This window comes from Pelodiscus sinensis, chromosome 1 (genome assembly GCF_052426305.1).
Source record: "Pelodiscus sinensis isolate ZL-2025 chromosome 1, ASM5242630v1, whole genome shotgun sequence".
NCBI classification, from domain to species: Eukaryota; Metazoa; Chordata; order Testudines; family Trionychidae; genus Pelodiscus; species Pelodiscus sinensis.
In genome coordinates, this window is record NC_143052.1 from 200,143,809 (window position 1) to 200,168,415 (window position 24,607).

At 42.2% G+C, this 24,607-nt stretch overlaps 1 protein-coding gene across 2 annotated transcripts in view; it reads left to right on the forward strand.

Moving 5' to 3' along the window:
- The window catches only part of MED14 (mediator complex subunit 14), a 58,044-nt gene that overhangs the window by 4,923 nt on the left and 28,514 nt on the right, over window positions 1-24,607 (forward strand). For both annotated transcript variants that reach the window (XM_075913119.2, XM_075913110.2), the window contains exons 3-14: window positions 5,527-5,632; window positions 6,828-7,001; window positions 7,905-8,034; window positions 10,525-10,653; window positions 10,883-10,990; window positions 12,519-12,651; window positions 13,543-13,693; window positions 16,673-16,784; window positions 17,686-17,811; window positions 18,476-18,554; window positions 22,756-22,915; window positions 23,311-23,505. In XM_075913119.2, the coding sequence (XP_075769234.2) occupies window positions 5,527-5,632; window positions 6,828-7,001; window positions 7,905-8,034; window positions 10,525-10,653; window positions 10,883-10,990; window positions 12,519-12,651; window positions 13,543-13,693; window positions 16,673-16,784; window positions 17,686-17,811; window positions 18,476-18,554; window positions 22,756-22,915; window positions 23,311-23,505 (1,603 nt within the window). The remainder of the gene's footprint in view (window positions 1-5,526; window positions 5,633-6,827; window positions 7,002-7,904; window positions 8,035-10,524; window positions 10,654-10,882; window positions 10,991-12,518; window positions 12,652-13,542; window positions 13,694-16,672; window positions 16,785-17,685; window positions 17,812-18,475; window positions 18,555-22,755; window positions 22,916-23,310; window positions 23,506-24,607) is intronic.

Consider the following 24,607-nt stretch of genomic DNA (forward strand, 5'->3'; position numbering starts at 1 on the left):
TTTCATTGGGTTGTCCTTATGTTACTGTATGACAGAAGTTACTATTGCTGTCACAAAAATGCTACATTAATTTGAAACTACCTAGGATTGTTGGATTCTATTTCTAATAAGCTTCTGAACAGTTCTTTACCCAGCAAGAAGTGCCGTTCAGCTGAGAGCATTTTCCTTTTGGATAGGAGTAATAGGACATGAAAACTTGGAGGATGGGATTTTTAGGTATAATGTGGTTACCTGATTTTTTTAATTGTGTGTGGAAGAACTGGAACCAATACAGATGTATTGAGAAGGAAGTCCTACCAATATAGGACTAGTAGCTGTAAAATGTAAATAGAATAAGACCTCTTGTTTACTTCCCCTTATTAGAGAGACATCTTTTCCTCCTCAAACACCAATTAAGGAAACTTTGTTTTATGACTGGAGAACTTGTTTTGTATACTTCAGAAATAGGCAAAAATAGATGGATAGAAAAAAAGAGAACCTGGTTTCTCTTCAGGTTTAAGAGAACATGAATTATCCCTCTTTTTGCTGAAATCAAAGTACTTAATGTGCTTATTTTAGAGGTTTGAGTAGCTTCTATGGAACTTGGCAGAAAAATGTAATGTTGGCTTCTTTGCTGCCTATGTTAACTCTTATTGGTCTAGTATATTTTCAAATTAAACACAGTAGGGACATAAAGTCCCAATTAATCAGTTAACTGGTTAAACATTAGGTTAACCCCATACTTATCAGGTTAACCAAGTAAGTGGGATCCCTGTGCTGGGTTGGTTGCTGGCAGCAGCAGGAGATTCCTGGGGCGGTAGCTGGCAGTCCCTGGACATTGATTAACTAGTACGCGGTAAGCATAACACATTAAGGCTGATGCTTACTGGGTAACTTGTTAACTGTTCACTCCCCTAATACACAGGTCACACAAACCCAAAAATTCTAATGACAATTAGAAATGCTATGTATCAAGACAAGTGTGTACTTCGCCTTATGTGGCACAGATTTCAATTGTATGAAATTATTTTAAATGGGATTTCATCTTTTTTGCTACCAGATCCTAGTTTTGGAGAATTAAAATTTGGGTTGTCTTAAGACTTCTTTTCTCCTCTTTTCTTGCTGACATGCTTTATGCTCGGTATTTCCCGCCCCCTTTTTAATTTTTAATGTTCCATGTTTCTTACAATTATTACTCTATTTGCTACAGGCAGTGGCTTTGCGCCTCAATGGCTGTTCCTGGCAGGGGAAGTGGAGTGGCATTTGTGGGCTGTTGTGGCATTTGTCGGTTTAATTGGAATTTGCTTTGTGAGGATCACAAGGTTAAATTGGTCAATAGCCTGAATCAGCTTGGATCTCTTTCACTATGGGGCAGGAAGGTTGGACAAAGGAAAGAGAATGCTGATTGGTTAGAGAGGCACAAGCAATCTGAGGTGTCTGAAATAGAATTGTGCTATTGGGATCAATATGTGGTAAGCTGCCATGTGATATTAGGATTATTTTGTTGTTGTCTAACGCCATTTAGTGAAGTGCTTCTCTAGCTCTTTAATGTTGCTGTAAGGGATATTGCTTAATTAATCAACTTACTCTGTTGCTCCTGCATATGAAAGCTACCATAGCAGCAGTAATGATGCAGAGAAATTTAATAGCATCAGACTCTGGAAGCACCTCTTAAAGGAATAGTGGTTACTTGCAAGATGCTGCCTTGATTACAGGCAGTATATACCCATCAGTGATGAGTGATTGATACCTGGTAGGAACATTAAATTTAGATTAATCAACTAATCAAATAGTCGATGGAATTTGCATCAACTATTTGATTAGTCGATAGGGGTGCCTCTGCCTTTGAAATGTAGCAAGAGCTCCACCAGCTCTGGCTATATTTCAAAGGCAGAAGCGCTGTGGGGAACATGGGGCCATGGGGCTCTTGTATATTTCAGAAGCAGGGAGCACGGGGATAGCGGGGGACTGCTTGAATCCCCTGCTGACCCCGTGCTTCTCGAGGTGTTTTTGCCTTTAAAATATAGCAAGAGCCCTGCTGTGCGCCCCTGTCCTCCCATGGAGACAGTGTTTGGGGAATCAGCTTTTAATCCTGCTCCCCCCTTGCTGACTCTCTGATAGAGGCAGCAAAGGGTGGGGAAGCAACTCAAGTTCCTTGCTCGAGTATTCTTCTTGAGGATCCCTTGATAAGCAAAACTTATAGGAAATTATGGATGCTGATATTTTAGGATTTTCTGAAAGATATGCAATTTTATTATATAAGAGAGACACCACTAAAATTAAATTCTAACTATTCCATATAGATTAAGAGTAAATGACTTTCAGTATTATATGTTATAATCCAAGATAGCAGTTGGATAGGAAACTACCTTGTTAATATGCTGCAATATTACTGACAATTCGTTTGTAACATGGGGAAAACCCTGGGTTTGGCTTTTGATAGCAAGTAATTTGTTCATTCTCACTATTGGTAATTCCTGCTTCCTTCCTTCCTGTCTAGTGACATATAGTGTACATTTTTTATTTAAGTGGATTAATGATGGTTATATTATAGATATTTTTAAATGCAACTTGCATTACATCAACTCTGAAGCGCCCTGGCTTCCAATGTATACCAATAGGAGTTGAATTCTCATTCCTGCTTTATATCAGCACAGTGCTTGTGCTGGGAAGTATTAAAAGAAAACTCCTGTTCAGATATTTTGAATAGCTATATAAACTTTATTTTCCAAAATAATTTCAGTATTTTTAGTCCGTGAATAAGGCGTTGTATCTCAGCAACAGCAGTTGTCATGTCAATTTGCAATAAGGGCCCTGTCTACAAAGGAAGATTGAAAGGATCTACCCATCAAATTAAAAAGCAAACTTTTGAAGTTGTTCTTAAATTAAAGCTTTGGTAATTAAAAATAAATATTAAATTGCAGTAATAGCTCTGAAACACTGATTGACTCTGCTTCCTAATGGCAAGACAGTTCTTTCGTTCCTCCTTTACTCTTAATCTACATTCTAGACAATTTTTTAATACTTGCTAAATATCCCTTCATACAGAGGAGCAGTGATCTCTCTTATGTGCCAAACAAAAACTTTGTTGTATTTATATGTTCTTCTTTTATACTTACTTGTTTTATACAGGTATTACACTGGCTTTTTAAAGCTCCATCATCATTAAACAGCTCTCTTAATAAAGCCAAATCCAAGCTCATAAATCTGGGAAAAGAGAGCTTAGGTCACATTTACATGATAGGGGATCACACCCTGCAATTTAGTGGCTTTTAAGGATAGTGATAAAAAACCTGTTGAATTTGAGCTCATTGTTCAGTTCTCTAGCGCAGAGCTTCTCAAAATTCATTGCACTGTGACCCTCTTCTTACAACAAAAATTACTACATGAGGAACTGAAGCCTGAGCCTCCTTGAGCTCTGCTGTGCTGGGCAGAGCTGAAACCCAGTGGGGCCATATAACCTGAGTCCCACCCACTGGCTTTGGGTGGTGGTGCTTGAGCTTTGGGTCTGAATCCCAGCAAGTCTAATTCCAGTCCTGGCAATCCCACCAAAAAAGGGTTGAGACACACTTTGGGGTTCTTGAGCCTTAGTTTGAGAAGTACTACTCTAGCTAATGGAATCTTTGATAAGCTGCAGGCTATTTACTACTATTACCAATAATAGTAGCAGGAGGGTGGTAGTATCTCTGTATAGGACATTAATAAGACCACTATTGCAGGTTAGAACTAGGGATGTAATAGTGTAGTAAATTAACCAATTAATTGATAAGCAAAAGCTTATAGACTAATGCTATAGGCTACAAGCGTTTTATACACCCCCCACCCCCCCCCACACACACCCCTTGCCAGTAAATTTTATAGTAGGCTGGCTCACTTCTGTCTCTCACTGGGTCCGGGACCTACCCCAACTGCAGCTCTGCATTTAAAGGTATTAGGAGGCAGGCAAGCAGCCTGGCTTAGTTCTGGCTCACGTCGGGTCCAGGAGCTAACCCTCCCTCCCCGCCAAATGGGATGCAGCAGCATGGGGCAACAGGCCACTGGTCCGTGAGGAGAGCTGTTTCTTAAACTGGCTCCCCTCGTGGACCAGCTCACTCCTGGCACCTCGCGGTGCCAGGCAGTGGCAGTGGGCTCCTCTGGAGTGGGGCCATAGCACTCCAGTTTCAACAGCGGCTGAATCTGGACGCCAGTTCCAACTTACATACAGATTCAACTTAAGAACCCCAGGCATCCCCAAGTCAGCTGCTGCTGAAACTGATCAGCAGCTGATTCCAGGAAGCCCGGGGCAGGGGCTTCCTGTAGTCAGACGCTGGTCAGTTTCAGCAGCGGCTGACTTGGGGATGTCTGGGGCAGAGCAGCTGGGGTGCTGCCGGGTTGGTCCAGTAGCGCCAAGGAGCGGTGCTGCGGGACCAACCGGCAGCGCCCCACCTGCTCTACCACAGGCCCGGGGCTTTGCTCCACGTCTCCCTAGTCTGCTGCGGGGGGGGGGGTGCACTAGCTGCATCCCCCCCCCAAGCAGACCAGGGAGAAGCTGAGCAAAGCCGCGGAGGACCTGGGCGGGATCGCGGCGCTGATCTGGAAGCGACTCGATCCCGCCCGGATCCTCCTCCGCTTTGCTCAGCGTCTCCCTGGTCTGCAGACCAGGGAGATGCTGAGCAAAGTGAGGAGGACCCAGGTGGGACGCGGCGCTGATCTGGCTCCTCTCCCCCTCCCCCTACCCCGAGCAGACCAGGGAGAGGCAGAGCAGCTTTTCTCGCCCCGGACGACGGGGGCGGCGGGACCGGGCGTCCGCCGCTCCCGTTGTCCGGGGTGAGAAAATCCCTGTTCGTATCTGCGGATCCGACATAAGTCGGATGCGCGTAACTCGGGGACTGCCTGTATATACCGGGGTGACTTATAGCAGCAATGCCCTTATCTAAAATCTTGTATTTTCAGCAACATTTACAACAAAAAACTGTAAATTCAAGGTAACTCCGTGGAGGTCAATAAATTCTGACCATATTCTCTGAGATCAGAAACTTCTCATGGCTTAGATGGCGTTTTAAAGACTGGAATGGAAGTGCGAATTGAGATCAAAGCATGACTCTCTTGCTTTCTTATCTTTCATAGACAGGCATTTGCTGCGGTGAAGAGCACACATAGGGCTGTGGCTATAGGCTGTGGCATTCAACCAGTACAGTAAATTTTTAAAGCAACGCTTAAAAATGAGGGTAGGAGGAAGACTGGGCATTCAATATTTCTGTAAGCAAAGAGGAAAAAAAAAACATGTCTGGAAGACATCCTGAATTTTGACTCCTTAGTAGTCTCATGCCTGTTTTTTGAAAAGATTAAACCATTTTTTGGGGGGTGGGGAAATTGTACAATTGAAATTGATGTTATATTATGCAAAGTATAAGCTTGATTAGTTGCAAGACATTTTCTATGTCATGGTCTTGAGTGGCAAACTGTACTGCATCTAAACTGTGACTGAGAGTCTAAACTGTGTCTAAACTGCATCTAAACTGTGTCAGTGTTGACTTGACTCTTTTTTCTTTTCTTTTTTTTTTACAGAAAAATAGAAATAGTGCAGTTTGCAAGCCGCACACGTCAACTGTTCGTTCGATTATTAGCCTTAGTAAAATGGGCTAACAATGCTGGGAAAGTGGAAAAATGTGCGGTAAGTTAGCAACTTTATAAAAAATGACCTAAAACTGGTGGGTGGGCTTTTTAGTACCCTCTGAATAAAATCTTAAAAGCTTACATTAAAAAATCCAGATTCCATACAATAATATAGATGAAACTAGACATTATTAAAACAGTTGTGAAAACATTTGGAGGTTAGGAGATAGGGTGGAGAGGAAGAGCATTCATCTCCGCATTAGTTTTTACTGTTATATTTCTTGAATTAGATAGGCAATGTGAGAGAGTCAATTCCTTCTCCTGGTTAAATAAATAAAAGTCAGTTTATTTATTGATAGAATATATATAAAGTATGGTAGTAATTTAGTAACAGTCCACAAATGACCTTCCACAAACATGCCATAGGCATAGTATATAGGAGTAGAAATCTGTGACGTGAAGTATAAGCTGAAATGAAATGATTCTTTTAGCATTCCATCCAAAATACTAGACACATAATGTGGAGGAGATACTGTTTGTTGACTCAACGAATACATTTTTCCAGACCTGAAGAAAAGCTCTGTGTAAGCTCAAAAGCTTGTATTGCTCACAAATGGAAGTTAGTCCAATAAAAAATATTACAGATTACATCACCCACCTTGTTGCTAAAATATTTTGGGATTAGGACCAGCACAAGTACAGCAACTCTCCATCCAAAATACTCTTATCCTCATGAATATCCCACAGATGTAATTTCATAAATATGTCTTAAAAAGAAATGAATAAAACCCCCCAAAGTTCTATTCATATTTTTCACATGATCTGTGAAGAGAAGTATAGAGAGCTGCAACCCAGCTATGGAAGCTCTGTTCTCGGAAGCTTTAGAGTGTACAAAAGCAGGGATTTGGGGTTGTTCCTACTAAACTCTCAGAACTTGTTTTCTTTCCTCAGGAATTTCTTAAATTCACACTTGAACCTCCTAGTAGACAAAGTAAAATGAGACACTTAACCTGGAATAAAGAGTGGGAACCTTGTATGCTTATCTGTAAAGGATTTGGTGATGGGAGAAATAAAATGTATAAATATCCTTGAGCACAGAAGAAACTACCAAACTATTCCTTCCACCTCACCCTAGTATAGACTTTCTTGAAAGGTGGGCGATTGAGGGAGAGAAAAGGGGAAAATACTGTTTAGAGATACTTTGGGCATGGGATTGGCTTCAGGAGTCAGTATTTCTTTTTGGTCTCTTACAGATGATATCAAGTTTTCTAGATCAACAAGCTATCCTATTTGTGGACACTGCCGATCGTTTAGCATCACTAGCTAGAGATGCTTTGGTTCATGCTCGCCTGCCCAGTTTTGCTATCCCATATGCTATTGATGTGTTGACAACTGGGTCATATCCACGTCTGCCAACATGTATAAGGGTAAATGTCTTTACAGTATAGCTGAAAAAGATCCCTCCTAAAATACCTTCAGGTAACAAACACAAATTAGTGAAACTAACAGTATGAAACATCTTTCCTCTTGTGATTACTGCAGATAAAGTACATATTTCTCTTTAAATTGCATGCTAATACAAAACCAGTCATAATTTGCAAAATTCTAACTTGATAAGAAATACTCTAAATATAAACAAGGTAACTTTTTGATACTAAGTGTTCTATCTTGCTAAACTATTTTTGCCATAGCACCAGCTTAGTAATAAACCTTTTTCCTTGCTTATCAGTCATCTGATTATTTGCACAAACTAAATAAAAAACCCAGAAAAAATATAACTAAAATAAAATGAGATTGAAATCTGCTACTTACACCGTCTCTTGGTTGTAGCTATGTTCTGCTTAATACATGCTATCTATACTATTATACATGCTATTATACTATCTCTCCAGGATTAAACTGCCTTTTTGTATCTAGAGAGCCATGAAAATACCTTCAGCTATCGCTTAGTAATTTCCTTGTTTAGCTTCCACTCTGGTTAAACAAGCTTTTCTGAAATTACGTAAGGTTGCAGAATTCTATAATTTTTTCCTTTAAATATAAAAATCTTGATATCAATCGTAATTTTTAAAAAATAAGGCAACTTGATTCATAAAGTCCGGAATAATCTAAAGTGGGCTGAGGTTAGTGATTCCTTCCTAAATATAAGACAGAGCAAAGTCAGTTCACTGGAAGGAAAATTCAAGAGGATGTAGAATGTATATTTTAAAAATGCCTGCTTAAATACAAACACAGCATCCTATTCTACTTTCATGCATAAATGTAAATAAATATATATATAAATAAAAAATATATATATAAATAAAATGTGTTAATACTTACCTTAACAGGATAAAATAATTCCTCCTGACCCAATAACAAAAACCGAAAAGCAAACCACACTTCATCAGTTAAACCAGATTCTTCGACATCGACTAGTGACTACAGATCTTCCTCCACAATTGGCAAATCTTACAGTTGGTAAGCACCTGAAGTTACTTTTAAAGACTAGTTGGTTTCTGACCATTTAAATTAGTGATTTTAGACTTTTAACAAAAAATGGCTGGGAAAAAAATTTTAAGCATCTAAAAAGATTGAAACTCTGCCACTGTGTGATATTAGTGTATATAATTAGCACAGCCTGAAAGAACTGGGAGTTTTATAATCTTACTTAAACCCACCATAAAAAGCTCCAATAAATCCTACTCTGACAAAAGAAAGAAAGGTTGATCTTCTGTTCCATGACTGTAGCATTTGTTTTCATTAGCCATTGTTTCTTATATTTCTGCACACAGTTTCTCCTGATTAGGGGATTGCTCCTATTCCATGTCTTCCCCTACTGATGTTCAGTAGACAAGATGGTGTCTCCTTTCTCTTCATCGCCATTTCCTGTGGCTCTTCCCATTGGTGTTAACTATTGACCCGATTTTAGCAACTGGATATATGCATATACAATTGTCCATTAGTGCATGTAGTGGTAAATAAAAAGTCCTTGATACTTCAATATTGGATCCTTTTTTCCCCTAGTCAAGACTATTGACTTTGGTTTTTAATCTTGAATTTTATGGATTTGCTAGTTGCCCTAATATCTAAATGTGTGGTATTGGGTAAAAATTTCAAAAGTGCTTAAGTATGTACTTTTTAAAATTTTACCCATTGGGGTGTTTGTAATATAATTGTAAATTACATAATCACTTAGTCATGTGATTGCAGTAGAATGAATGCTAATCCAGTGGCATTAGCCATGGTGCTAACCTAAGACTTGGGTTCAATTTCCTGTTCCACCATGGACTTCCTTTGGACCTTGGGCAAGTCAGTCCTTCTGCACTATGATCCTCTATCTAAAGTGGAGATAATACTGTTAGTCTTTAATGTGCTGTTAGACCATTCGTTTTTTAAGTTTTTCCAGTTGTAGACTAACTCGGCTACCCCTCTAAAACTGTTGTTCTTGGGATAAATATGTAAGTAGGTAGCCTAACTAGCCTTGCTTGTGTATATTGGACTCTTTCTCACCTGAGCATGAAACTATGAACAATCAAACTTGGTACAGGTAGGCTTCATCAAGGTGCATTACTTGTACTGAGGTTAAATGTGGATATTTTGTTCTAAGGTTTGTAAATGCTTAAACTGTCCATTGCAGCCGTGGCCAACCCATGGCTTGCAAGCTGCATGCAGCTCTTGCCCCCCAAAAGTGCGGCTCTCAAAGCCACTCCTGTGCTCCCCCAAGTGCCCCCATCCTCCCGCCAGCTCCCCCCTGGCTTCCCTGTGCTTACCGAGTCAGAGCTGCGGGGTTTTAAAAATGGCGTCCAAGATGGTGGCTGTTTTAAAGGGCCAGCCTCCTTTAAAAAAAAAAATGTTTTTTGTTTTTGCTCAGCAATTCTGTTCTGGGGGGTATCTTTTCCACTGCTGTTTTGGCTCTCTTTGTTAAATGGGTTGGCCACCCCATTAGAGGCACATAGTCCATTAGAGGCACATACTTAGGCTATGTCTAAACCACATCCCTCTTTAGAAAGAGGGATGTAAATTAGACAGATTAAAATTGCAAATGAAGCCGTGATTTGAATTTCCCGCGCTTCATTTGCATAATGGCAGCCGCGCGTTCTTTCAAAAAAGGGCATTTTGAAAGTGAAACCGCTGTCTAGACGCAGTTCTTTTGAGAACCCCCCCCTTTTTTAGAAAGATCCTGTACTCATTTTTTGAGGAGTACAGGATCTTTAGAAAAAGGGTTTTTTTCCTGAAAGAACTTTGTCTAGACAACGGTTTCACTTTCAAAATTCCCTTTTTTGAAAACGCACGGCTGCCATTATGCAAATGAAGCGTGGGAACGTCAAATCCTGGCTTCATTTGCAATTTCAATCTGTCTAATTTACATCCCTCTTTCCGTAGTTTAGACATGCTTAGTTAGGTCAGTCAAGGTGTGGGAAAAAAAACACACCGCTGGCCGATGTAGTTGTGCTGATCAAACTCCCAGTGCAGACAACAGCTATGTTATTCCAGGAAGTGGTATTTCTTCACAGATAGGAAAAACAACTTCTGTCAGTGTGGCGGTAGCATCTACAATAGAAGACTGTGTTGTACAATCTGTGTAAGTGCAGATGGACTCTTAGTGATCGGTGAAGGTAGTTCATTAGCTTGTCATTTCTAGAAATGCTAAACTACCAGTTAAATATTTTTTCATGTGATTCATTGTCTGCAGACTGCTTAGGAAATAATCGATACTGAACTGTCAGGTATGTTACTAGTCCTGACTAAAGTAATACTGTTTAAGGAAATTTATATTAGATCTGTTCACAATGCTGCTATTTTGTTTTTCATAAACCTTAATAGTTGGCTAAATTTTTGTAGAAATGAATGTAACGGATTAGGGATCATAGAAGATTCATTTTGTTTTGTATTGGAAGCCTTCTTGCACTCTGAGGTGCCTGTTTAACATGATGAGCATGAAACCCCCCTAAGTTTGTTTTTTCCTAGCTAATGGCCGTGTGAAATTTCGAGTTGAGGGAGAGTTTGAAGCTACCTTGACAGTGATGGGAGATGACCCTGATGTTCCATGGCGCCTCCTCAAACTAGAAATTTTGGTTGAGGACAAAGAGACCGGAGGTAACATCAACAATCTTTTTACCACCTTGCTCTGTGTATTTTGTACCTTTAGCAATGCAGTCTAAATAGCATTTTCCCTCAGATACATTGAAAGAACTGTTAATTTTCAGCAGAATCCAGGTTTCTAAATACCCTTTTAACCTTCTGGAATCTATTCAGTGTGGTAGTGTTTTCTTAAAATGATTTGATGTCTAGATCTCTAATATGGACTATTTTTAATTTCTGCAAGATGGCCGAGCTTTGGTTCATAGTATGCAGATAAGCTTCATTCATCAGTTGGTCCAGTCTCGACTCTTTGCTGATGAGAAACCACTTCAGGACATGTATAACTGCCTACGTATCCTTCCAAAGATTTGTTTTTAAATGGAATGATGGAATAGCTTCACTATCTAGTGGCTAGCATTCAAAAGAGAATATAAGTGCTTTTAAGCTCAAGGAAAATGCACATTAGTGTTATTAAAATGGTCTCGGGTTCAGCAGGAAAGATTCAGTGCTAGAAGCAGTGTTTACTAGGATTGCATCATTGACTGGATCAGGTCACCTGAATGTAAGAGTCTGGTAGCTTTGTGTGCTAAACTGTTTACCCTTACAACATTTGAGTAGTTTCATGATCTCTCTCTCTCTCTCTCTCTTTCTCTCTCTCTCGTATATATAAAAAAAAGCTCTTGATGGATGACAGAATGATGTCGTCGTGTCATCGGTGTAGCCCCCCTCCCATGTTTACCTCCAGACAGGGCACCTCACTAGCCACTCCAGGCAGCTCCTCTGGCCCTTACATCTCTTTCCCAAAGGGGGGGACGGGACATCTTATGGCACTACCAGCTCCTGGCCCCACCTGCTAGCCCCAGCTGCTTCCCCCACAGCCCTACCAGTTATGGCCCCTCCTCACACAGCGCCATGCTTCCATTGCCATTGGTCAGCCCAAGTTAAGACCCCTCACATGCCCTCTCTGCCAAGATCCTGCACCCTCATGCCCTCACTCACCACCCTGCCAAGACCCCGCCCCTCCAGCCCGCTTACTCATATTTCCCAAAGCTGAGATCCTGCACCGCCAGCCTCCCGCACACTGCTCTGCTGAGATCCCTGCACTCCCACCCTGCTCACTCACCCCCCTGCCGAGACCCCACACTCCGAGCTCCCTCATTCACCCCTTGCCAAAACCCTGCGCCCCCTCCCTCCTAGCCAGCCACCCTGCCCCAGCCTGCTCTTGCACCCTTCCCCTTAGCCACACATCCTACTTTAAACTTGCTTCTACACCCTCCCTTGCTCCTGCAAAAGTCGCCAGATACTGGGGGGTTGGCGAGCAGCGGGTGCAGCCCTCTAATAGAACAAAATGCTGACTTAAGGATTGTTGGCTACTGCACATTAAAAACATTGCCATTCTGTTAGTCAGTTAAACTTTTGTTGCACCTGTGGGCAGTAAAGTGGAAAATAATTTATGCATTAGTCACTGAATTGACTTCATTCATACAAGGGGTAGATTAATATTTGGGTAATGTGAAATACATACCAATGAAACAAGTGATTCTATGCAAAAATAAAAATTTCTTAAGATAAGCATGTAGTGTAACAACAGAATGTAAGTTTTTTCTACCAACTTAATTATGAACTGCATTTCTTGTAATATTTGCCCTTCACCAAAAAGCAGTCTGATTTCAAATACCTAAGCAGCTAGCAGAGAGTGCTCTAAAAGTTTAAAACAGGATGCTGTGCAAGAACTTAAAGAAAGCTTTGACAAATAGTTGGTGGTTTATTTTGTATACTGGTCAAGATTTGGGGAAGCTGTGGTGTGTGTAAAGGACCACAGAAAAGATTTGTGATGTTCTGTTACTGTGTGTTTGTATTTTCTTAACTCCATTCCTTAGACTCCTTCTGCTTATCACTTCAGTTAGAGGTTTTGCATTCACAAACACTAATGCTGATACGGGAACGGTGGGGTGACCTTGTGCAAGTGGAGCGATATCATGCAGGGAAGTGTCTCTCGCTTTCTGTTTGGAAGTAAGTTAAATTATTTCATAGGACTTATTTATGCTGACAGACATGCAAGAAGACTCTTAAATGTTGGTGCATTTGTAATCAATAAACTAAGGCCTGAATTTTTCAAACCTGAATTTTGAAATCTACGTCGTGTCAACTGTTGTATATAATCACCTAAATATGTGTGCTGAATTTGAGGAATCTGAGCATCTGCAAATCACGTTAACCTAGGTGGAGATGGTGGGTGCATCAGTTGGGACAGGAGATGTACTCCCTCGCACCTGTCCGCCATCTTGTTGATAAGGTTTGGTTTTTCCAAATTTAATTGAGGATTTCTGTAATTGGATGCCCTGACGTCAGACTGTTTGGCTAAGGGTATAAAGATACTAGGATTGATTGTATTAGCAGCCTTACTGGGTCTGGCTCTGCTGTGACCACGTTTGGCTCATGCTGTGCATTATTAATTAATAAAGCTGTTTGTTAGCTGCCTAAACTCAGAGGAGCGTGTTTTTGCTTCGACAATCAGAAAATTGAACCACAATTATTAGGAGCCATATATTAACTAATTAACTGTTGATGCTATTCTGATTCATTTATCTCATCTGCTTTTATCTGCAATCTTATTTGATATCCTGCAAGCGGTGAGTCTTGTAAGCTAATAATGTGCTAGTTTAAATACTTCATTTTATCACTGTATTTTTCTAATTACTCTTAATGTAACATAACTGACTTAATGTTTTCTGTGCTGTGCTTTCTCAATCAAATATTGACTACTGAAAAGTGTCTTGCTACCTGCTATGATTACACTGGCGGTAATATCACAACTAGGCTTGGAGTGCTTCAGCAAGAATAACTTTTATACTTTCAGTTTAAAATGTCAAATTATTTAATATTGCACGTTTTTATTTTAAGCCAACAGGTAGTTGGGAGAAAAACAGGGACTGCATCTCTTCACAAGGTCACGATTAAAATTGATGAGAACGATGTCTCAAAACCCTTGCAAATTTCCCATGAACCTCCCCTGCCAGCTTCTGATTCCAAATTAATGGAAAGGGCCATGAAGGTAAAGCTCTCCAGTGCAGCAGGCATTTAGTTGTCTAAATCAAGCATATATAACTATATTGAGTTGATATGTGATCTCACTACCAGAACCTATTTAAGGAGTTAAGCCTCTAATTCAGTATTGAATTCTATTGCGCTAGGTTAGATGCCATTTCTTTTGTGACCTCCACAAATTTCTGACTTAAAGTATGCTAGAAAATTGACCTGGTGTTGCTCAGGTCCTTAACGAATTTTTTGTTTTTTTTGGAAAATAAAATGAAAATGTATGCACTTCATTTAAATCATTGCTATGAGGGGGGGCTGGAGATGAGGGGTTCGGTGAGCAGGGTGCCCTGGGAAGAGAGGACTATCACAGCCCTCTCACTGCAGCGGCTACACGTTTACACATGGGAGGGAGGTGCTCCGCAGGATATGGAGATACCTGCTTTCTCTCTCCCCTGTGCTGCTTCATAGGAGCTGGTATGTGCAGGGAACTGCCTTAAAAGCTGGCTTCTCACACGTACCAGCACTTGCCTGCCAGAGGCAGCAGTGAGGTGGGTGGGAGGGCACAGATAAGGGGGTGTGTCCTTGCATGTAATTGTGACAGTTAACTGATAAGCCCTAGCTCACTGATTAATTGTTTAAACAAATACACACTTCCACATTCCTAATGAGAAGTGCCTCTCCATGGCTGCTGCAGCTCTAGTGGGCACAACTGGGAGATGTGCACCCACATATGTGGGTGCACATCTCCCAGCTGGGGCAGGTCAAGATCCATCTGCCCCTTGTGCTCCCTAGCTAGAGCGAGGAATGCTGCAAACTGTGCACTTTCCCCTCACTCCCTGATGAAAGGGAACAGCCAGCCATGTCCCTGTGTGAATGGGTACAAGGTGGTAGGAAGGGAGCTTTAGTGCCCCACCTTCTGCCCTGCCTAAAGAGTGCCTGGCAGTGGGAGGCTCAGGGCTGGGGCAGTCCCACATGGGAGGGGAAAGGGTGCCCAGCTAGCCCATTTCACCTATCTGGTAATTGTCTCTTTTCTCTGTTGTTTAAGAAGCAATCCCAGTCCAGGCACATTCCTTTTTCCTGGCACAACCAAACCCTTACATTGCTTTGTTATGATAAGAGGAAGCTGGTTTTAACTCATACTGTTTAGGAGGAGTTCTTGAACAGACAGACTTGCACAAACATATGATAGATTTCATAGATGATTAAAATTTCTGAGTGCCTCACTGTATTACAAAGGAGTGGTGGTGGGGAAAACTATGGCAAAGAGTTTAAAAATGAACTAGTGATTATGCAGCTTGATACACCTTGAAAGGTCTAATTTTCAGGAATCCCAGCATACTTGCCTTCGGAAAGCAGGTCCCTACAGGGTGTCTCAGGTTGGTCACCAAAAACTACTACAGGTTTGAACCTCTGTAGTCCTGACTAGTGCCAAACCAGAGCATTTGCCAGACTATGGGAGGTCAATATTGTCTAGCAACACTACCAATACTTCCACTGTTTACTGAGCTCATAGAAGACATTGAGGGGTAAATTAGAGCTAAATAACAGCACAGAACACTGAGAGCTAGGACTGGTGGCCGCGGGACTACAGAAAACTTGGTCATATCCATGAAATGTCGACACCCAGCTTATTAAAATCATGCCAGACCATGGATGTTGCTGGACCAGAGTGTGCCGGACTAGAGAAGTTGAACTTGTAGTTACATTTGAAAACCTTGGCCTATATTTATAAGTATTATGCTAAAATATTAATATGTGTTCAATTTGTAGAAATGTAAAACTTAATTCTGCTCAGTAACTGTAGATAATATCACTGGTCTGTTTTAGCTCATCTTTAATCTAGTAATGCCCTTGATCTTAAACTCACAAAATATGTGTGGCTAGTCAGAGTATTCTGAAATAACGAACTACAGGCAGTCCCCGAGTTAGGCGGATCCGACTTATGTCGGATCCGCACTTACGACCGGGGCTTTTCTCGCCCCGGAACTCACGGGCGGCGGGACCACGCAGACGCACAGTGGTCCCGCCACCGTGTTCTCCAGGGCGAGAAAAGCTGCTCCTGGTGTCCCTGGTCTGCTGGGAGGGGTCCTCAGCAGATCAGGGACACCCCGAGCAAATCCTTGGAAGCGGCGGGGTCCCGCGTCTCCAAGGCTTTGCTCCGGGTGTCCCTGGTCTGCTGGGGACCCCCCCCAGCAGACCAGGGACACTTGGAGCAAAGCTGCAGAGGTGCGGGACCCTGCCGCCCCCGCAGCTTTGCTCCGGGTCTCCCTGGTCTGCTGGGGCGGAGGGGGGCGCAGCTTCTGTTGTGGACGCCTGGGGTAGAGCAGCTGGGGTGCTGCCGGGTTGGTCCTGGGGGGACCTACCTGGCAGCGCCCCAGCTGTTCTGTCCCAGGCTCCAGATTCAGCCACTGTTGAAACTGATCAGTGGCTGATTCCAGGAAGCTGGGGGCAGAGCAACTCTGCCTCGGGCTTCCTGTAGTCAGCCCCTGGTCAGTTTCAGCAGCAGCGGTTGAATCTGGAGCCAGTTCCGACTTGTGTACAAATTCAACTTAAGAACAAACCTATAGTCCCTATCTTGTACGTAACCCGGGGACTACCTGTATAACCCCTATTTCTATTTGGATGTGATTTTTATTTTGGTAATGTCCATTGAAGTTATGTACTAGTTAAATATTAGTTAAGGTGGGCAAAACAGATCTCTAGTGTCCTGCATTTTTAAGTAATTAAGTCTTTGTAAGTTCCCTATTAAATCAGATTCTGACATGCTGATACCAGTGCTTATAATAAAAAATAAGAAGAAGAATAAATTTTAGTCTCTCAGGTGCCACAGTAGTGCTCATTGTTTTTAAAGTTACAGACTAACACTGCTACCTCTCTGAGACAATCTAAAGTGTTCACTTGTAAAGTTAGGAAGGTCTGTTCAAATGTATTGCAAGTTTCTCTCATAGTATCGTGATTTTATTTTAAATTTGCTCTTGTAATTTTATTTCTACAGATTGACCACTTATCAATAGAAAAACTTTTAATAGACAGCGTGCATGCAAGATCTCATCAGAAACTTCAGGAGCTGAAAGCCATCCTTAAGAGCTACAATGTTAATGATAACTGTATGTTCATGACTTGTACATTTAATCTTACTTTTTTGTTGTGTGTGGTTTTGTGTCCCCCCCAGCACCATCCCTGCAGTGCCACCTCCCCCCCCCTCCCCCCAACACGCTGCTGCCTTTCTCAGAGGCAGTAGTGTGAGGGAGGGGGCACAAAACAGTCCCTGTAAATGGTGATCTGGGATTGCGACAAAAAGAGGCTGCTCCAGCAGCAGTCCCTGTCTGGTATGAGCTGGGACTGAGCAAGGCCAGCTCAGTCCTGGCACATGCTAGGTCTGGGATCTTCCCCTGCTACAGCTTTTCAGTTTAAGTATTGTAATAGCTGGGTGGGCAGGCAGCCTGGCTCTTAATACAGTTAAACTGCAGAGCCACAGAAGGGGTAGGTCTCAGATGCAGCAGAAGCCAGGACTGAGTGCTTTCCTTTAGTAGATAACGATTTATTGAACCACATGATTAGTGAAATACCAGCTTCTTAACATCCCTAATTGATAGCTGCTTCAGAAAGTTTGTGTACTTAATGTGTTCCCAGCAGATAATATTTGAAGTTTGTAGCGCATAACATTTTGGATGGAGGGACTGAAGTCTTTTGGTCTGAAGCTTGTGATATTCCTGGTATTACTAGGTGTTAGGGTTTTGACCAGTCTCCCTTAACAATAAATTGCTTTTCTAGCTGCTGTTTCAACATAGGGCTCTTTATTTTGCAACTCTTCACTTGCATGAGAAATGTGGTAATATGCAAATAATCTTGCTGAATTTCATGGGACTACTTACAAGTGAGGATTACTGATGTGAATATGGATTGCCAGGATTAGGAACCTATTGCTTGAATGACTCTGTGATGTGGTGCTCTTTACTGACGTGGGGTAGAACGTCATGCAATGCAGTATTTTTAATTTTTATTTAGCATTCATTGAGACTGCTCTTCCAACTCTTGTTGTTCCAATTTTGGAGCCATGTGGTCGATCAGAGTGTCTCCACGTTTTTGTAGATCTTCATTCTGGAATGTTCCAACTAATGCTTTATGGACTCGGTAAGTAGGTAAAATCAGTTATACTTAATACCTTATAGAGACTCAAATCTTCCTTCCTTTATGAGTAAACTTAATGCGATTCCATTGACTCCATGGAACTGTGTAGCTAAATAAGGCTGATGTGAGTAAATGTTGCACTCTTGTTCTACAGATCCTTAATGTGACTGGATAGCAATTAATGTAAGATATTCTGAATACTGCTCCTCTTACAATACATACTAAATAGCTAGGGTTCATTTAAATTGCATGTTTTGTTTAATTCATCATAATTGAACAGCACTTTTTTTTATTGTATGGAGTGATTTAATGCACATTTAATTTAGAGTTCTGTGTAACGACCTGGGGTTACCTGACAAGTTTTGAGATTCTGCTTTTGCTTGTGTGTGTATTCAGCACAGTGTGCTAACAGGTTATGGTAACTTGACTTTCAAATTGTATGAGAAAAGTGAAAATCGATTAGTTTTTCAGTATAGTATGCCTAATTCCTTGTGCTGGCATAGTATTTCATAAGTTATTGTTCACTTTTAAGTATATGTATTAAAATGTGGTATGTGTATCAAATTAGACAGAAATAAAAAGTTATTTCTCAGTCAGAGGTTCACATTTCACTATTTACAAAGCAGATGTTAGACTTTTTTCTCATTTAAAGAATTACATTTTTTAGATCAGCTGACATTGGATGACATAGAGAAGTCTGTCAATGATGACATGAAACGCATTATCCCTTGGCTTCAGCAGCTCAAGTAAGTGATCTTGGAATGGTTCATTTGACTTACTTATTTTGATGTTATAATTGATTATAAGTTCTTCAGCATTGTGGAAGAAATATCCTTTAAAAGTAAGTTAGGATTCTGGCTAGCCCCTCTTCCCTCTGCTGGGAGTAGACTCCATAGTCTTTTTTCTAAGCCTGCTTTTTACCCTCCACTGTCTGAAAATCCCTCCTCGTGTATGTTGGTAGCTGGCATTCACAATGTGGTGTAGGTGAAATCTTGTCTCGAACTGAAGTTTGTGCCAATTCCTATTGACTTCATTAGTCAAAATTTCACCATGTGTGCATGCACATGTGCACAGCTTCCTCAGTCCTGTTTCCCCCCCTCCTCTGTTATTACACAGTTGAATGTCTCAGGTTCTGTTGTGCAACCCCCACCCCCCTGAATAAAAACCCAAAACAACAACAAAAAAACCCTCCTCCTTGTAGCAGTAAAGAAGGAACATAAGAATGGCCATACTGGGTCAGACCAAAGGTCCATCCAGCCCAGTATCTTGTCTGCCAACAGTGGCCAATACCAGGTGCCCCAGAGGGAGTGAACCGAACAGGTAATGATCAAGCAATCTCTCTCCTGCCATCCATCTCCACCTTCAGACAAACAGAGTCTAGGGACACCATTCCTTACCCATCCTGGCCAATAGGAGTTGCCCATGTTCAACATAATGCATTAATGATGTTAAATATTGACTACTTGAATAGTAGATTCATTTTGCATCTATTAGTCCAATAGGGCGCCTCTCACTTCGAAGGCGAAAGCGCCACATGGAGCCTGGGGTCAGTTGGGAGCGCCACATGGTGCTGCCGCTTTGAAATGCCATGGGGAGCCCGGCGTCAGGTTCCCTGTGGCATTTCAAAATGGCAGTGCTGCATGGAGCCTGAGATCAATGGGGGAGTCCCCAGCAAATCCTGGGCTCCACATGTGTTGCTGCTTTGAAACGCTGCGTACAGCCTGGGGACACCTTAGTAGGCCCAGGCTGCGTGTGGCGATTCAAAGCGGCAGCGCTGCGGTTTTGAAGTACCCCTTTCGTCCCCCTCCTTTGCTGCCTCTTTCTGACAGTCAGCAAGTGGGGGGGAAGCAACTAGTCAACTAGTCCTTCACATCCCTATAATGCATTCTAGTTATTACGCAGTTACTTTAACTCTTCAGTTTTGATGAGCTTATATCATTAAGGTGTATTTTAACTTATAGATTTTTGATGTGCTCTGAAGCCCTAAGAGTGATGCACCTAATAATAAAGCAAATAATATATTAACTTAATAAAAATATATGCCCTATGTCCCTGGAGCAGGGCTGGATAAAACACTCTTTTTTACCCCACATTCCCTCACCTCAAGCTCCCTTCTGGACCCAACCTCCATCCCAGACTCTGCACCTCCTCCATTCATATCATGGAAGAGGGTGGCCTTTGACTACTAATCACATTCTTGGAGTGGCCTGTCATCAAAATTATTGCCCACCAGTGTTCCCGCTTATGAGTTTTGACTTGTGCACCAATACTGAGGCCATGTGTGCCTTGTTCGTGCATCCACTAGTTACTAACATTTTATATATATATATATATATATATATATATATATATATATATATAAAAATAAAGAGAGAATACTAACACAGCCCTTTCACAATCACAATGAATAAAGAGCTGTTAAATCAGAACTTTCACCCACACATCTTTATTATTATGGCTGAGCCTAAGTGCAAATGTACAGTATTTGTTCCTCAATTGACCACCCCTGTGATTTTGCCTTTCTGCTGCAGATGTGATTTAATCTGGCATCCAAATTTCTTTAGTCTGGAAAAAAAGCCTTATTCAATCTAGAAAGAAAACAAAACACAGCAAGATATTTTTCATTCTTACTGAGTTCCAAAAGTTTGCCAAAACCCCTCTCTTCCCACTAGAAACGCTTTGGGGAAAAAGCTGCAGCCCACAGCCCTTGGCATGATGACCTATCAGCCCCGGGGGGGCTGCTGCAGCAACATTAGTGAAACTCCCACCCTCTTCCCTTAGGATTGTCCCTGAGCACATTTCTTCTCTTTCCAAAGCAGCTCCCAAACAGTGCTGATCAAAATGCTGGAGCATTAGCAGCAACCTCTGCTGCCGCTCTGAAACGGGCTCCCCCCACTTTTCTGTATGCAGTTGTGTTCTTAGGGGCTCAGCCCATCTTCTTCCATTTAAGGTCTGCAGCCCGAACCCCTTTCCTATCTTTTCCTGCTCTCTAAAGCTGGTTTGAACTCCTCCATCTCTCTCTGTCTGCCTGGCCGCTTTCCCTGCCTGCCTGGAAGCCCATTATGTGGCCACCTCCCTGTGCTCACAGACATAGCCACCTGCCCGCCACACAGGTTCATGGAAGCCTCCCAGCCCCATTTACCTTGTGCTGCCACTGGACTGCTCCCTCGGGCGCAGGGAAGGAAGTTCCCCACGAGCCCTGGGAACAGTGGGTCAGTGGCCACCTCTCCTGCCCTGCATCCCACCCTGCTCCTAAGATAGTCGCTGCTCGATGGTGGTGCCTTCCCAGCCCCAGGAGCACTGCCTGTTCCACTGCAGCTGATGGAGTGCCTCACACGGACTTGGAGCTCACCAGCGGGTGCCCACGCGACTCCAGCCCTCGCCCCAGCTGGGGTCGCCAGAGCAGCTGGCACGTGGCCGCTACCGCTGCCTACCACGTGGCTCCAGACCCAGCCAAGGCTGCCACTGCTGCCTCAGATGATGCTCTAGCTTTGGGCATCTGAGGCAGTCAGGGCCACCAGAACTGCTGACACATGGCTCCCACTCTGACCTGGCTGGGGCTGCCCCCGCTACCCAATACACGATTCTGGCCCTAGCCGGGGCTGCCACTGATGCCGGATATGTGGCTCCAGCTCTGACTCTGGCCGGCACCACTGGAGCAGCTGCCATGCAGCCTGCAGCATCAGCCCTGGGGAAGGGCTGAAGCTAGGGCCAGGGCTGTGTGGTGGATGCCCTGCTGCTCCTGGGGTGGGGAAGCTGTCCACCACCAGCCTCACCCATGGAGTATGTGAGCAGCCACTGCATGGCTCTGCTGAGGAGGTGGGTGGAAGGAAAATGTTTGGTGCGTGCTCGTGCGGGTGCTTATCTTAGGTGCCCACTGTTGCCCACCTCTGCCTTAGAGCCTCCCAAGCCTGACTGTCATAAGTAATACAAATACAATTAAAAGCCATGTGAAAACAAAATCCCATATCTAATCCGCTTCACCGTGAAGCTCCCCAAACTCCCAGCATGTTACTGTAAAAATCATATTCTGTTGGCACCCTGGGAAATTATCAGCATTCCTGTGTTACAAATTGTGATCTGTAACTGAAGGCTGAGAGAGCATTGCAATCCCTGAGGCAGCGAAGCTCTGTCCTAAAACAGCCATTAGGACCTGGTAGGCTTCCTTTTGTGAATTATTGTTCTGATTTGCAGAGATTGCAAGCACCCAAAACTTCAGCTGGAAGCCACAGAACTGGATGCTCAGTAATCAAGCTGTTTATCTCTGGCTCATTCTGTTTATCTCTGGGCTTGTAATCTTGCCCATGTGACCAGAATCCAATTGTAAACATCTCACATATTTTACTGATTCTGAGTCAGCATATTAGGATAAATGTGTTGTAATATCTTCTATTAGGCCAGGCCCTCTTCATCCTGAAATTTCAAGCTCATGTAATCATGCTAGCAAATGGCAGAAACTCAGAAAGTAGTTGGAGTGAAGCGTCAGAGTCTGTTTAGAAAATAGTGATGTTGCTTGCCAGAACACTTACGTAAGATTTCTTCCTAAGTACGTTTTTTAATGGGCCACAGTAAAGTTGGAAGGGGCCATGTTGTGAACTCGCTAAAACTTGTGATCCTGCTGAAAAGTGTCCAGCATTATCTTTTACAATCTCCCTGACTGTAAGTTCTTAAATGAAAGAACACTTCCCTGTAGTCTTTGAAATTCGAATGTTGCAGCAGTAAGAATTTAAAAGTGAAATGGACTATAAACAAATGAAATTGAATTATTATCAGAGCCGAGACAGATGAAAATATTAACATAGGTTGAGGCAAGTAAATCTAATTTTAAAAATTCTGTTGGTCTAGGGTAATTAACTTTACATTAACTTCAATTTGTATATTACTGTTTTGGAGCATTTTTATACATAAAAACATCAAAGCACTAACAGTTGTTTCTTTTAATGCAAGGTTTTGGCTTGGACAGCAGCGATGCAAACAGTCTATAAAACATCTGCCTACAGTAACCAGTGAAACATTGCAGCTAGCTAATTATGCAAGCCATCCCGTTGGAAACCTTTCCAAGCACAAACTGTTTATCAAACTCACTCGCCTTCCACAGTACTACATTGTAAGTAATTAGAAAACACTTTTCTGAAATTTGTGGTTGGAGACAGAAGTGTAACAAACACAATTTTTTTTAAACTGGTAAATACATAATCATAGACTGGCTACCAATGCTGATGGCTTTAAATGTCTAGTCCCCATTTTTCTAGATTCCAGGGTCTGTCTATTAAGCAATATGGTTAGCATGAGCATAATCCATTTTTGTTTCCCCATAAGCCTTCTGACTTGTTTTTTAAGTGCAAGCAGGTTGGTCTCTCTTCTCTTCACAATTTTTTTCCTGTTACAATACAATGTTCTTAGAAAGACAAAATAGCTTTTGGAAGAATGGAAAAAAACTCATGTAGTTTAACTTTTTAAATTTTTTTAAGACCCTTTCAAAATGTTTTTTTTTAAATATAGGTGGTAGAAATGTTTGAAGTTCCTGGCAACCCTACAGAACTGGAATACAAGAATTATTTTCTCTCTGTGAGCTATCCTGAAGGAGATGACTGCCCTGCTACTGCACTGTTACTACAGCAATTCAAACCAAACATTGAGGAGTTGGTACTAGATATAAAAAGTGGGAAACAAGCAAAAGGTGGTGCCAAGCGCAAGGTTTGTAAATCCGTATGGAAACTGACACTATTGCTTGCCCTAGGATTGTAAATAGTGTCTGGTTGTGGCTAAATTAGAAGTACTTACAAGATTAATTTGTCCCAGCTCAAAACTAGATGCAGCTTGAGGATCGCTTCCTATTTTAATAATGGCATATTTGAAATGTTATGTAACTTACATTTGGCAACAATTAAAGGCTTGTCTATATGGGGCAAAGTACTGGATTGGTTATTGTGTAATAAGTTACTCGACAGTAGCTATTCTGGAAAAGTGATTGCACTTCACTCACACTCCCTTATTCCAGAATACGTTCTCTTTGTAGATGAGACCTTAGTCAAATACACTTTCACTGTGTGTGATCTTCTATTGTTTTAGCAGCCATAGAAATAAATTAATTAGTGGCCTTGAGTTCTGCCTTTATTACTACTAGTTTTGACAACCTGGGCTTATATAGTTATTTTTAATAAAGGATATTTTAGGTAAGGGCAACATAATTTGTTAATATTGGAATTAGTAATAGTAACTTAATTTAACTTAACTGTGATATGCCTATAGTTGATCTTTTTTTAAGTAATAGAGCAGGTGTGGGCAATTTTGGCCTGAGGGTCACATTGAGGTTCTGAAATTGTATGGAGGGCTGGGTAGGAAAGGTTAAGGGAGGGCTGTGCCTCCCCAAACAGCCAGGTGTGGTCCAACCCCCAAATGCTCCTCGAGGAACGCTTTCCCCTTTATCCAACCTCCTCTGCTCCCCATCCAGAGCAACAGGGCTAGTGGTGCTATGGCCACACCGCCCAGCAGAGCTCACAGCCAAGCTACCCAAAGCATCAGCTCTGGAGGCACAGTGAGTTGAGGCTGTGGAGAAGGGGGGGCAGAATGAGAGGTAAAGGGCCAGCCTCCCTGAAAGCATAGGAACCAGGCAGAAGGGGGCCCTGTGGGCTGGGTGTGACCCATGGGCCGTAATTCCCCCCCCCCCTTTGCTCTAGTCTGGTAACCCTGAAGTTAGGCTTTTAAATGTATAAAACTTTAACTGTTTACTTTTTAAAGTAGTCTTTGCCTATGGTGCCTGATGTTAGGATTGATGGCATGTATGTAAAGGGTTTTT